Genomic DNA, 14,975 nt, shown 5'->3' on the forward strand with positions numbered 1-14,975 from the left:
GTCGATTGAGACTTCTAAGCCCCGGCTGAAGACCCCCTCCAGCTGTTTAACATGACCCCCTCCCTCTCTCTAGTTCTCTCTCTGTCTCTAGAGCTCTAGAGTCTATTTGTTCCTGGTTACTTATTACTTATTTTCCTCCATCATTTGCATGGCGCTCTGAGGTCCATTCTTCATGGGGACCTCATAAAATATATAATTATTTTATAATATAGGTTGTAAGGTAATGGTGGTAGTGGAGAGTATTGGTCATCGTTACAGTATAATTATTATTCTTGGTTCTTTCGGTAAAGTCACGTAAAAGGGAAACAATAAAATAATAAAAATATAAAACAATAAAAATTCTCACGTTTCGACTGCAACACAAGCAATCATCATCAAGTGTGAAAACCACAGCAAGAAAATTTGAAAAAAGGTTTAAATAAAAAGTATAATTATTGTTTTTGATTTAATGCTTTCGTGACTGCAGTAATTCATATTCTTAGCTCTTTCGGTAAAGTCACGTTGAAGGGAAACAATCAAATAATAAAATATATATAAACAATACAAATTCTCACGACATTTCGACCATAACACAAACGGTCGTCATCAGGTGTGTCGGTTTGCATTAATTTATTTATTTTTAAACAGTGTACTTATTTATTAAAAAAACGTCAGCACCACGCGCAGCGATTTAGCAGTTGATTGAGAAGGACTAGTCCATCTATGTTCTGAAAAGAGGAGGGGGGAGACCCCTTCGTCCCATCGTCTCTACTATCAACTCCCCCACCTACAAACTGGCTTGTTTTTTGTCTGAAATCCTGCGTCCTTTCACTGGAAACACCACCTCTGCTGTACAAAATTCTACTCACCTGGTATCGACAATCAAGGGTATTCCCTGTCCCCAGACAACCTGCTTGTCAGTTTTGATGTAGTTTCCTTATTCACCAAGGTTCCTGTACCTGACACCATCACAATCACTGAAGACTTGGTTCATCAAGGACTAAACACTGAGGTACCCCCCCTGGTGAGACACTGTTTAACCAATACATACTTCACTTGGAATGGAACTTTCTACAAACAAACTGAGGGCACCCCAATGGGCTCCCCCCTTTCTCCGGTTATAGCTAACATTTTCATGGAGAAATTTGAGACTGACGCCATCCAAACTGCCACTCTGCGCCCAACCTTATGGAAGAGGTACGTGGATGACACTTTTGTCATCTGGCCACATGGCCGGCCTGCTCTAGACCAATTCTTCGACCACATCAATTCCATACACCCAGCCATCAGATTTACCATGGAAGTCGAAAAAGATGGCAAGCTACCTTTTTTGGATGTCCTAATTAAAAAGAGACCTGATGGTTCAATGAGCCACTCTGTCTACAGGAAAGCTACCCATACGGATGCTTATCTGAAACCGGATTCCCACCACCATCCATCACAGAAGAATTCTCTCATCAAGACTCTGTATCATAGAGCCCAATGCATATCCGACCAGGAACACATAGGCAGTGAACTCAAGCACGTACACCAAGCTCTTAAGGCTAATGGTTACTCCGACTATACAATCGGCAAAGCTATCACTCAAACCATGAAGAAGGAGCTTCTTGAGGAGCCTTTCAAAACCATCACTTTACCCTACATTGCAGGGATCACAAAAAAGATCTCCAAAATCTTGAATAAACACAACATCCAGGTCCGTTTCAACACATTACATAAAATCCGTGATCTGGTTCCGTCTGTAAAAGATGTGATTCCGGACATACAGTACCCTGGTGTCTACAAACTAAGTTGCCTCTGTGGTAGTAGTTACATTAGAGAAACCAAACGCCATATCTTGCACCGCATTCGTGAATACAAAGCAGACCTTAAACACGGTAGGACCAACACCTCGGCCGTGGCAGATCATTGTTATAATTCAGTAGGCTCACATGACATTGACTTTTCCAAGACAGAGGTTCTTTGTAAGCCATCTGGCTATCATGAGAAATTCGTTCATGAGGCTATCCACATATACAAGCACAGAGACAATTTCAACCGAGAAGATGGATTCTGGCTTAGCAATCATTAAGAAGATTTGATAAACCATTTCAGGTCTTAATTGATTGTTCACGCTTACAGTGGCTTTCAGACAGCATACATTAATTTTTCGTCTCCCCCCTCCTCTTTTCAGAACATAGATGGACTAGTCCTTCTAAATAAACTGCCAAATCGCTGCGCGTGGCGCTGACGTTTTTAAATAAGTAAATAAATAGATACACCGTTTAAAAATAAATAAATTAATGCGAACCAACACACCTGATGACGACCGTTTGTGTTATGGTCGAAACGTCGTGAGAATTTTTATTGTTTTATATATTTTATTATTTTATTGTTTCCCTTCAACGTGACTTTACCGAAAGAGCTAAGAATATAATTATTGTTGTTGTTTTGTGCATCATAAGAAATTTGCTAGCCTTTGCAACTCAATGATGTACACAAATGTGTGTTTTAATTCACAGTACACGTAGCATCACAACACACTCGCACGCAACTTCGCGACAGCGGGCAGGGGGTTGTGGTGAGAAAATTAGAGCTGAAATACTTTGTGATCACTTCATCTGTTGCACCGTAAACACAGCCCAAGATTAGAAGATATAAAAGCATCGACTTACCAAACGAGTCACTGGTATATAGAAAATCGGTCGGTTTTATCATTTGCGAATAATTAATTTAAGCGTTGGTTTGCATCACCCTGGTTGACTCCGTCAATTTACATTGAGTTATTGGTATTTTGTCTTATCCAGAGCCTCAGAGATCGTAAGTCTGTCGTCGACGGTAAATAAACATTTTATAACGCCAGACTAATTCTTAAATGGCCTCAGAATTGTCTCTCTTTCCCTTTTGGATGCTCTTCGATTACTGAGGTCATTGATTTCCGTGTAAACATTTGAAAAGGTAAGGTCCGCCGCGATTGTGGTATTGAGAACATCACATTGACCGTTAATAAAAAAAGAAGCAGTTCTAAAGAAAATTAGTTATCAATCTAGATTTGGTAGTGTTATAGCTCCAGCGGCTTCCTAATATCGGAAGGAAGAGCGTTCCAGACGGTCGCTCTTTGTTCGATGGCGAGCCAAGAAGCCGCTGCCGCAAGGATGATCAGAGTTTGCGTGATGGTGGTCTATGCTCCCCTTAACGAGATCAGCGAGGTGTTTACGAGTACGCGGCAGCGAGATGGATTGTTTCATCGCGAGACTCCGAGACGGGGTGAGGGCTTGGGGAGGCCTTCATCCAGTCGCGGACAAAGTATTGTTGATGATGAATAGGATGATGACACTTTGAGAGTTGCGGAAGAAAATATTTACAAAGGGGTTTGCTAATTTATATCCTATCAATAAATAAATACTGTGAACACTCACACACCGCATTCCAAATTACTGTGAGGTTTGTAACGGGTCACAGGGGGAGTTATGCCAAAATATTACTTTCAATAACGCAGAAGCTGTGGAATTTAATTAAATGGCCGTAGCAGAGGAAGGTTTACATGAATACAAAAAAAACGATTGAAGTTTATTGAAACATTTATTTGACACTCGAACTCGAAGAAACGTCTTCATGAAAAACGACTGAGATTACTGTAGAGCCTTCAAAATGAGGGTTGTTACGCAATGTAAAACTGCAGAATGATTAGACTTCAAACTAGTATTCATAGTTTAAAGGTTTTGCAAGAAACTACCATTTGAGCTGCTCAAAGTATTCACTGTCAAAACACGGACTAATTCAGTTCGAGTCAGTTTGGATAATTGTTACAGCAGAGCATTTATGCTCAATGGGAATGTGTGCAACATGCAAAAGTGGTGGTGAAAAACAGAAATCAAATTATGAGTCCGAAAGAGAAAAAAGAGACATGAGGTTCCAGGGCATGCTATTACATACACAAGGAATGCACGCACTTTGAAAACTGCATTCATCGGTAATCACGTAAATGCCCAATAAGTCTGTAAAGCATCTACATTCAATGCGTTTCTTCACTTTTTCACAGCGGACATCGATGCAGGATTGTTCAAAGCGCAATCTTTGTTGGTCCAATGTTCGTCACGTTTCAAATGTAGCTTTACATTTTGAATAAACGTGGCGGACGCAACAACGAAGTTGGCCAATTATGACCACGGGTGGTGAACAAAGCTGAATTCTGCAATCTGAGGCAGCGGGTCGCCAATGTGCATCTACAATGCAGACAATGTCTGATTTCACAACATTGATCTGCTTTAACACTGAAAAAAAAAATCAATGCAACAGGCAGGCCCAGAGGTCATTCTTTCAAACAACATTGCAGCGGGGAGTTAGTCGTGAATGGCATATCTTAGAAATAGTCCGGCAGGCAGATTCGTTGTGGTGTAATCCATCAGATCATTGCAAATGCATTTACACACTGCCTTTTAACAAATGAGGCGCTAAGGGAATGTGTCTGGTACATACGACGTGAGTAAAAGGCACGTTTGTTTTTTCTTAGTATACAAAAGCATGCAGTTGAAAAGGCAGATGCATAAATAAACGAGGCAAAATGGCTTTGCCCTTGTTCTCAAAAGTAGTTTTTTTTTCATGCACGCTGCTGTGTTTTGATGTTGTGATACCACATGTCAAGGTGAGCTCTGGGAATCAATTATTCTGTCATCTGGAAATAACTTCAAGCCAAACCCGCCTAGCTCTCTGGCAGGTCGACGTAGATCACGTCGTTTCCTTGAGCGAGAGAATGTTGTACACAAATCACCACCTGCTATAGATTATAATGTCCCTGCAAAAACAAAATGAAGCGGTTAATTTAACCACACACTGTTAAGGGGCATTTGTCGTACATGTACGTTCCAAAAGTTCAAATGTGGTGATTTTTAATGCCAGCGAAATCATTTTAGCTAGTTTAACACGTAGGGTCTTGGCGACCAATACCATCCATAATACAGTTTTTTTTGGGTTAGATCGCGTAAATATATAAATGTGTCGTTAAAACCCGCCACCACCCGACACAGCCAGCTAGTAAGGGTTGTCACGTAAACAGAACGTGCCATTTCGTCACGAGTACAGCAACACCTGGTGTGTTGGAGAGCCAAGCCACAACATTTACAATCTGAGTACGACGTTTCACAAGTAATTACAACTAGCTTCATCAGGCGACAGCCAGATTTGTCGGGACAGATGCGATAACAACAGCTAATTCACAGAATTGTTTGGCCATTTATATAGACAGTGAACCGTGAGGATGTGGCAATGTAGAAGTAGTGTTCTTTAAACTTCAGTTAAGGATGATTACGTATTCATGCAGATGTCACCCTTCGCTCTTTCATTTTTACACTGGTTAGGACAAAGATCGCTCAAGTAGCCTTTATCAGACTTAGGGGAAAGTGCTGTTTGCGAGTATCTCGGAAGGCCGGCAATACACACGAAGCTGGTGGGGTGGTCAACACCACGCCCGGCCGCCTTTGTCTCTCAAGTGGCGATGTTTACACACCGCACCAGGTACTCATTCAAGGCTGAGTCGACCTAGGGGGAGCCCAGGACTGGTTCAAATATTTGATCGTAAGTGGGAACTGGTTCTAAGCCCAGTGCGCTAACCACTAAACTGCCGCTCCCTATTAGTATACACAAACAGCCAGCGTACACGTACAACAACAGCATGTAAACAAACATTTGAATATATATACTCAGAGAAAGAGTGGAAATGTAATTATTGCTCCGGATATCATAATGGACGGAGCCTCTGGATAGGAAATGTGTTGTAAAACGTGCACTTACTGCATGTGGTAGGGTGAATCATCCTCCGTGTCGTTCCCCGGCCAGCCCACGGTGCGGTAGACCGGTGTGACTTGCTGCAGGACAAATTCCTTTAAAGCAAGGAAGGGAATTACGTTGGTTTTTTTTTTAACTAAGCGAATATAATTTAGAATTTGAAACAATTTGTCTTTTTTTTTTTTACAAATTCCCAAATCAATGCATGGAGATATTAATGGTCACATTTCACATCTTGATGAATACGAGTGGCCAGACAGGCGAGGTCACATGCCACGCTTAGGTATTCTGCAAAGACTCACCTATTGCTGCTGGTCTCCATTTGCCATGTGTGACCAGTGCTCTCTGGACTTTGAAGTATTTCTATTTCCTAACTTCCCCGAATGGCGCACAGAGATCCCTGGATGAATTGTGCCTGATAAATGTAAATTATTATTATTTCTCGAGTAAAGCCCATTGAGCTATACATAATGCATAGCTATATAGCTTTTTCTAAAGATGAAAACACAATAAACTCTAGGTTCTATTTAGAGTTTAGGCCTAATCATTACCATGCTCCCCACACCCATTTACTTTTCTTAATTGTCAATATGGTGCCTTTGATTTGTGTTGTTCTCAAATTGATTATTTCTCCCCTTGTAATTTTCAAATGTGATTGTTTTGCTTTCCACTTCATTTACTTTGCTGCATCCATTCCATTTTGTTTGTCGGGGTGCACGTGACTGACTCATGTTTCCTTTTTGGCAGTGTGCACTGATTGAAAACCTTCTTCTTTGGACACATCGATACACTTTCCTCATCGATGCACACTAACTTTCGTCGTTATGTATACCACTAACATAGGCATTCCATCCTGCTCGCTCGCTCTCTTGCTTTCATTGTTCTGATTTCAATCCACCTTCAACAACCCCCCGAGGTGGATATTCTGCTGTGTTCAAGTTAAACAGTAATTTTATTTACCAACATTTACACGAAGTTAATCTTTGCAACCTTCTTTGTGAAATTCCCAATCATTTCCTTTTAAAATTAATTTCCACTGCTTGTTAAACTACCACCAGCAAATCCATACGATCTTTGTGAACAACTTACAAACATGCGATAGGACTAGCCTGTAAGAATTCAAATCAGTTTTGTTCCCATTTTTTTTTAAAGAAGAATAATTGCAGCATCATTCCTGTGTTGGAGGCATCTCCTTTCTGTGTAACCCTTAGTAAACAGGTCCACTAATTGTGTTTCAACTTCTGATTCCGATTACGTTGATGGTGTCCACAGTTATTCAATGTGGCCTGGGAATTTGTATTATTTCTTACTGCAAAGGGCACTGGTTATGTTAATACTGAAGGGTAATTCTTAGAATTTCTTAGAGTCACTGTGTTTTTCTGAGCTACTATGTTCGACAAACCCATATCTTTTTTTTTACAAATCCAATCTACTAATTAAAATAATTTGTTTACCAAAAAAAAACATATTTTATTTAGACAATGTTAGAATGCAGTACACCTGTGTGGGAGAGAAATTAAGACACGCCGTGTCAGAATGCAGTTTTTCCCTCTCAACCCTGGAACCTTGCCAAGTTCAATCTATACAACGCGATGTGCAAGCGCACGTTCGCAAACACTTCACCATCGCCTAAATAGCACAATTGTTCTTTCTTTACTTATCGAGGCACAAATACCTCATCAAACAATCCACTCAGTGATTGAATAACCATCAACGTACGGTCAGTGCAACAATGTGACGGCCATGAATGGCCAGCGGCGAGGACAAATGCGCAAAAGCCATTTTACTTTGTGGTCCCTGGGTCAAACTCATCAACTGGTCACATTTAACCAACACCAAGGTCCCCCCCCCCCCCCCGTGCCTGGAACTGACATTGTTGTACTGACTTGACCAACGTCACCCAAACACCCCGCCATTCCGTCCTTGCCCGTGTAACCGCAAAAAAACACATACGGAGAGCAGCAAATGTCCCGGTGTGCGGTCCAGAATTTTGTCGAGGTACTGCAGAACATTGCGGGCAGCCTGCCAGGGCAGGGCATCCCACTCACGCCTCAGATAACGACTCAGGCGCAGCGCCAACTCCTGGGGAAGGTATCCTGCCCTGCACACAAATGCATGCAAAAAAAAGATAAGTGTATGCCACCGTGCTGTGATGTGTCCCATCTCATCCCATCACATGCATGCCACGTATTGCCTTTGGTCAAAGTGGTATCATCCAAGCTCAACAGAGGGGCTCATTATCCCAGCCGGTACAGTGTGGAGGGGTTGTGTTGATGAATATTCCATAATTTAGTAATTGCAGGTAGCCACATTTTCCAGATTTTATCAAATTGGGCCGTGAATGGAAAATGAATGAATTAAATTGTAGGTATTGAATCTAAACTTTGCGGGAACTGATGCATCTTCTGACACAAAACACAGCATGATTGGGTTGTGATTTTGATGCCTCGTTGGTAGGAATACAAACCACTATATTATCTGAAAGACAATTTTTTAAACAGATCAAATACATTATATATAATACACTAAAACATCACATATGTGATTCGCTGGGGGATGAGGTAAATACTACAGCGGTTGTGGGCCATTTATTGGCCGGAGATGATTGGATCGCGACATTTGCACTAAAACAGTAAATCTCGTGACATGCACACGTTGCTCGTGAAGGGCTCTACAATACACCTCGCAATCTCTCAAGGCCAATAACGGAATGTGTAATGACACCATTGTAAGGATCGTGAACAAAGAACCTTCTTCCCCAAAAAAATACGATAAAAAAACCTGCCTGTCGTGCAACCTAACCTAGCATTTAGGGCGAAAATGTTGGCAACGTTTACAGATTGACTATTTGCAGCAAATGACAATGCTTTTGTTCAAAAAGCAGGCATTATCCCGATCGGCAAGCGTTGAGGCAGTATTGAACAGTGATTTTTTTTTTTTAGGGAAAAAACGTACATAGCCCTCCCTAAATTTCACGGAGTATAATTTTCAGAGATTGAGTTCCGGCAGGGTTGCACGCTCTTCCAAATAAGATACCCGGGGCAGCCGGAGGAGCGGCCGGAGGACATTCCTATTCACTCGAGGGGCCATGAATTTCGGAGTTTTCGTTGTTCCGAGGAAATAGCTATTGTTTGTAAGTGTGATTGAGTGTGATTGCAGGTTCCCAGGCCATAATGCAGGCTCCAATGAACACCGGGGTGCCGTGGCTAGTTTTTCTCCAGCATTGCCACTGTTGATACGAAGGTTGCTGAGGCAGAGCTCGTGGCTGTCTCTACCCCCCTCTCCCCACCTTGCTCCCACCCCACACCACCTTGCTCCCACCCCCTGCTTGTGCACCCTGCTGGCCATAATTAGGACAATTAATCCGGAAAAAATACAAAGTCCTTTGCTTTGGACTGCACACGTGTCTGAGTGGAGCGAGCGAAGCAATCACTGCACTGCCTCGATATCGCTGGAGTTCAATTCCTAGGGGTGCACATCGGCAAATCAGCGGTTGTCTCTAAGGGGGACAACGAAATTATATTTGAGTACCGAGTAGCTGCGTAATTATGAACTGATTCGGCAATTGAAATCAATTCTTATGCTCGCAATAAATGCATCCAAACGAGCGTCAACAACCTAAATATATACAATGTACTGCATTTTATGCAAATGCGATTTCATGCTGGAGGAACACACAAGATGAATCAAACAAACCTTATTGCGTGAGGCAGACAATAGAGATGGTACATCACATGGCAAAAAATTAAACCACGAAGGATTCTTGAATCGATTTGTGAGCCCTTGTCATATCAATTCATCGAATGGCCAGAGGTAAATTCATGAGTGCATAATACCCAGTGCAAGGTTACTGAAGCTTGGGAAATACATTATGTGGTTGTGCATGGCATTGACAACATCAGCAGTGGCTGTGTGCACCGATAACAGTTTTTGAATGCGAGCTTGACATATATTTAAAGTAATTATCTTGCATGAAAGTTAGCAATCATCGACAAGTACAATCATTCCTCTCAATCTGTCCGGGCAGTGCAGGGGGAAATACAGAGGGAATTTGCGTACGTGTGGGTGTGTGTGAGATCCGTGCATCTATCTCAAGCAGAGGTGTGACATTTCGACTTTGGTTAGTTCAACTTTTTTTTCTATTACCTCCGATGGGAAGCGTGTGCAAGTCGTGGACAATACTGACCTGGCAAGGTTGAAGGAGTCGTCAATTAATCCTGCACGGTTTCCAACTGAAATGACCTGGGGAAAATGTACCACGGTCACAACGTTAGAATGTTAATGCACTCAGACAGTGGGAGAGAGTGAGGGCGAAGTTTCCCCTGACACAGTGACGGTGTCTCTGTAGTTTTTATTTTAACTTTGGTCAGCTTAACACAAGGCGTCGCGAATTATGTGTTTTGCAAAAAATAAAACTAGAAATGTAAACGATTGATTATTTAAATGGTTGTACTAATGTAATTGGTGTTCTGTAATCCCAAAAAATATATAACATGCAAGGGCTGGAATATATTACATTTCTGACCACAATACTTAAACTATTTAAAATATATTCAGATCATGGGAGATGTGATCCTTTTATTTTTGCTCAATTTAAGATGCTGAATCGGTAATGGAAATTACATAGAACATCCGACCACGGTGACTTAACTTGGTGAAGCTTTCGTGACTGCAGTAATTCATATTCTTAGTTTTTTCGGTAAAGTCACGTTGAAGAGAAACAACAAAATAACAAAATATATATAAAACAATAAAAAATTCTCACGACGTTTCGACCATAACTCAAACGGTCATCATCAGGTGTGTCGGTTTGCATAAATTTATTTTGAAAACGGCATATTTATTTATATATATAAATAACGTTTGCGTCACGCGCAACGATGGCAGTTTGCCAGGACTAGTCCATCTATTTTTTGAAAAGAGGAGGGGGGAGACGAAATTTGTTTTTATGTATGCTGTCTGAAAGGCACTGTAAGCGTGAACAATCAATCAAGAACTGAAATGATTTATCAAATCTTTCCAATGATTGCTAAGATAGAATCCATCTTCTCGGTTGAAATTGTCTCTGTGTTTGTATATGTGGATAGCCTCATGAACGAATCTCTCATGGAAGCCAGATGGCTTACAAAGAACCTCCGTCTTGGAAAAGTCAATGGCATGTGAGCCTACTGAATTAGAACAATGATCTGCTACGGCCGAGGTGTTGGTCCTACCGTGTTTAAGGTCTGCTTTATGTTCACGAATGCGGTCCGAGATATGGCGTTTGGTTTCTCCAATGTAACTACTACCACAGAGGCAACTTAGTTTGTAGACACCAGGGTATTGTATGTCCGGAATCACATCTTTTACAGACGGAACCAGATCACGGATTTTATGTAATGTGTTGAAACGGACCTGGATCTTGTGTTTATTCAAGATTTTGGAGATCTTTTTTGTGATCCCAGCAATGTAGGGTAAAGTGATGGTTTTGAAAGGCTCCTCAAGAGGGTTCTTCTTCATGGTTTGAGTGATAGCTTTGCGGATTGTATAGTCGGAGTAACCATTAGCCCTAAGAGCTTGGTGTACGTGCTTGAGTTCACTGCTTATGTGTTCCTGGTCGGATATGCATTGGGCTCTATGATACAGAGTCTTGATGAGAGAATTCTTCTGTGATGGATGGTGGTGGGAATCCGGTTTCAGATAAGCATCCGTATGGGTAGCTTTCCTGTAGACAGAGTGGCTCATTGAACCATCAGGTCTCTTTTTAATTAGGACATCCAAAAAAGGTATCTTGCCATCTATTTCGACTTCCATGGTAAATCTGATGGCTGGGTGTATGGAATTGATGTGGTCGAAGAATTGGTCTAGAGCAGGCCGGCCATGTGGCCAGATGACAAAAGTGTCATCCACGTACCTCTTCCATAAGGTTGGGCGCAGAGTGGCAGTCTGGATGGCGTCAGTCTCAAATTTCTCCATGAAAATGTTAGCTATAACTGGAGAAAGGGGGGAGCCCATTGGGGTGCCCTCAGTTTGTTTGTAGAAAGTTCCATTCCAAGTGAAGTATGTATTGGTTAAACAGTGTCTCACCAGGGGGGGTACCTCAGTGTTTAGTCCTTGATGAACCAAGTCTTCAATGATTGCAATGGTGTCAGGTACAGGAACCTTGGTGAATAAGGAAACTACATCAAAACTGACAAGCAGGTCGTCTGGGTACAGGGAAATACCCTTGATTGTTGATACCAGGTGAGTAGAATTTTGTACCGCAGAGGTGGTCTTTCCAGTGAAAGGACGCAGGATTTCAGACAAAAAACGAGCTAGTTTGTAGGTGGGGGAGCTGATAGTAGAGACTATGGGACGAAGAGGTGTATCAACTTTATGTATTTTTGGTAAGCCGTATAATCTTGGTGGCCTGGCAGCAGAAGGTTTCAACGAAAACTGTTTAGATTGATCAATTAATGCGGTTGAATCAGAAATTATTTTGTTGGTTTGTGTGACGAGGCTGTTGGTGGGATCTCTTTTTATTTTTGTATAACTACCATCGTCGAGTAATTCTTTAATTTTGTTGTTGTATTCTATTTTATCCATGATAACAGTAGCATTGCCTTTGTCAGCTGAGAGAACTACAATATCATTCCTCTTTTTTAATTTATATAATTCAAAACGCTCATCTTTGCTGAGGTTGCTAGCTGGCATCTTAGCGTTTTTGAGGGTTGCAGCGATTTCAGATCTTGCTACGTCTGCAGCGATGTGACCCAGGCCCCTGAGAGCAACGTCTACTTGGGCAATTATATCATTAACTGGTATGTGTTTAGGTGTGACTGCAAAGTTTAGACCTTTAGCTAAAACGGATTTCAGACCATCGGAAATAGAACTGTTACTGCGATTAATTACGACTTTATTAACGTCTAACTTTTTGGTGTGTGGGTCCGGTCTTTTGTTGAAGAGGAGGTTAAATTTGGAAATCAGGTTTTCCTTACATTTGGTCGACATAGTAGCAGCTGAAGAGGCAGTCATATTGTCTACATGTTCCCAATCCGATGTGGACATTATTGCCGTCAATGATAAGTGTGATTTGTAGAGTGTCTTGTCTAACTGATCTAGTTCTGTGCGTATAAGTCTGATTTTTTCTGAGATAAGAGCTAAGCTAGTTTTGAAAAGAATTCGTTTCGCATTAGAAGAAGTTACAGTAGCAGAGGTGAGTGTAAATGCGATTGGTATTACCCCAGAGTCGCGGCATCTCTTCAGGAAGGTGAGAGACTCGATCAGCTGAGCTTTCTTATCCCGGAGTTTGTTGAAGGATCTTAAAGTTATGTGAAAACCCTCCCCGTAGAGGCGATTAAATTTTGATTTAAAGCTTTCGTGACTGCAGTAATTCATATTCTTAGTTTTTTCGGTAAAGTCACGTTGAAGAGAAACAACAAAATAACAAAATATATATAAAACAATAAAAAATTCTCACGACGTTTCGACCATAACTCAAACGGTCATCATCAGGTGTGTCGGTTTGCATAAATTTATTTTGAAAACGGCATATTTATTTATATATAAATAACGTTTGCGTCACGCGCAACGATGGCAGTTTGCCAGGACTAGTCCATCTATTTTTTGAAAAGAGGAGGGGGGAGACGAAATTTGTTTTTATGTATGCTGTCTGAAAGGCACTGTAAGCGTGAACAATCAATCAAGAACTGAAATGATTTATCAAATCTTTCCAATGATTGCTAAGATAGAATCCATCTTCTCGGTTGAAATTGTCTCTGTGTTTGTATATGTGGATAGCCTCATGAACGAATCTCTCATGGAAGCCAGATGGCTTACAAAGAACCTCCGTCTTGGAAAAGTCAATGGCATGTGAGCCTACTGAATTAGAACAATGATCTGCTACGGCCGAGGTGTTGGTCCTACCGTGTTTAAGGTCTGCTTTATGTTCACGAATGCGGTCCGAGATATGGCGTTTGGTTTCTCCAATGTAACTACTACCACAGAGGCAACTTAGTTTGTAGACACCAGGGTATTGTATGTCCGGAATCACATCTTTTACAGACGGAACCAGATCACGGATTTTATGTAATGTGTTGAAACGGACCTGGATCTTGTGTTTATTCAAGATTTTGGAGATCTTTTTTGTGATCCCAGCAATGTAGGGTAAAGTGATGGTTTTGAAAGGCTCCTCAAGAGGGTTCTTCTTCATGGTTTGAGTGATAGCTTTGCGGATTGTATAGTCGGAGTAACCATTAGCCCTAAGAGCTTGGTGTACGTGCTTGAGTTCACTGCTTATGTGTTCCTGGTCGGATATGCATTGGGCTCTATGATACAGAGTCTTGATGAGAGAATTCTTCTGTGATGGATGGTGGTGGGAATCCGGTTTCAGATAAGCATCCGTATGGGTAGCTTTCCTGTAGACAGAGTGGCTCATTGAACCATCAGGTCTCTTTTTAATTAGGACATCCAAAAAAGGTATCTTGCCATCTATTTCGACTTCCATGGTAAATCTGATGGCTGGGTGTATGGAATTGATGTGGTCGAAGAATTGGTCTAGAGCAGGCCGGCCATGTGGCCAGATGACAAAAGTGTCATCCACGTACCTCTTCCATAAGGTTGGGCGCAGAGTGGCAGTCTGGATGGCGTCAGTCTCAAATTTCTCCATGAAAATGTTAGCTATAACTGGAGAAAGGGGGGAGCCCATTGGGGTGCCCTCAGTTTGTTTGTAGAAAGTTCCATTCCAAGTGAAGTATGTATTGGTTAAACAGTGTCTCACCAGGGGGGGTACCTCAGTGTTTAGTCCTTGATGAACCAAGTCTTCAATGATTGCAATGGTGTCAGGTACAGGAACCTTGGTGAATAAGGAAACTACATCAAAACTGACAAGCAGGTCGTCTGGGGACAGGGAAATACCCTTGATTGTTGATACCAGGTGAGTAGAATTTTGTACCGCAGAGGTGGTCTTTCCAGTGAAAGGACGCAGGATTTCAGACAAAAAACGAGCTAGTTTGTAGGTGGGGGAGCTGATAGTAGAGACTATGGGACGAAGAGGTGTATCAACTTTATGTATTTTTGGTAAGCCGTATAATCTTGGTGGCCTGGCAGCAGAAGGTTTCAACGAAAACTGTTTAGATTGATCAATTAATGCGGTTGAATCAGAAATTATTTTGTTGGTTTGTGTGACGAGGCTGTTGGTGGGATCTCTTTTTATTTTTGTATAACTACCATCGTCGAGTAATTCTTTAATTTTGTTGTTGTATTCTATTTTATCC

General features: G+C 41.6%; 1 protein-coding gene across 5 annotated transcripts in view; it reads right to left on the reverse strand.

Moving 5' to 3' along the window:
- Positions 1–14,975, reverse strand: part of TRHDE (thyrotropin releasing hormone degrading enzyme) — a 238,351-nt gene that overhangs the window by 34,067 nt on the left and 189,309 nt on the right. For 4 of the 5 annotated variants that reach the window (XM_032959912.2, XM_032959913.2, XM_032959914.2 and 1 more), the window contains 3 exons: positions 9,929–9,984; positions 7,696–7,843; positions 5,749–5,837 (listed from right to left, as the gene is read on the reverse strand). In XM_032959912.2, the coding sequence (XP_032815803.1) occupies positions 5,749–5,837; positions 7,696–7,843; positions 9,929–9,984 (293 nt within the window). Of the gene's footprint in view, positions 1–3,537; positions 4,754–5,748; positions 5,838–7,695; positions 7,844–9,928; positions 9,985–14,975 lie in introns of those variants that run through there. The other variant, XM_076069402.1, reaches the window with a different exon arrangement.

This window comes from Petromyzon marinus, chromosome 24 (assembly GCF_048934315.1).
Source record: "Petromyzon marinus isolate PM22_M1 ecotype Great Lakes invasive population chromosome 24, UKy_Petmar_22M1.pri1.0, whole genome shotgun sequence".
Classification (NCBI taxonomy): Eukaryota; Metazoa; Chordata; class Hyperoartia; order Petromyzontiformes; family Petromyzontidae; genus Petromyzon; species Petromyzon marinus.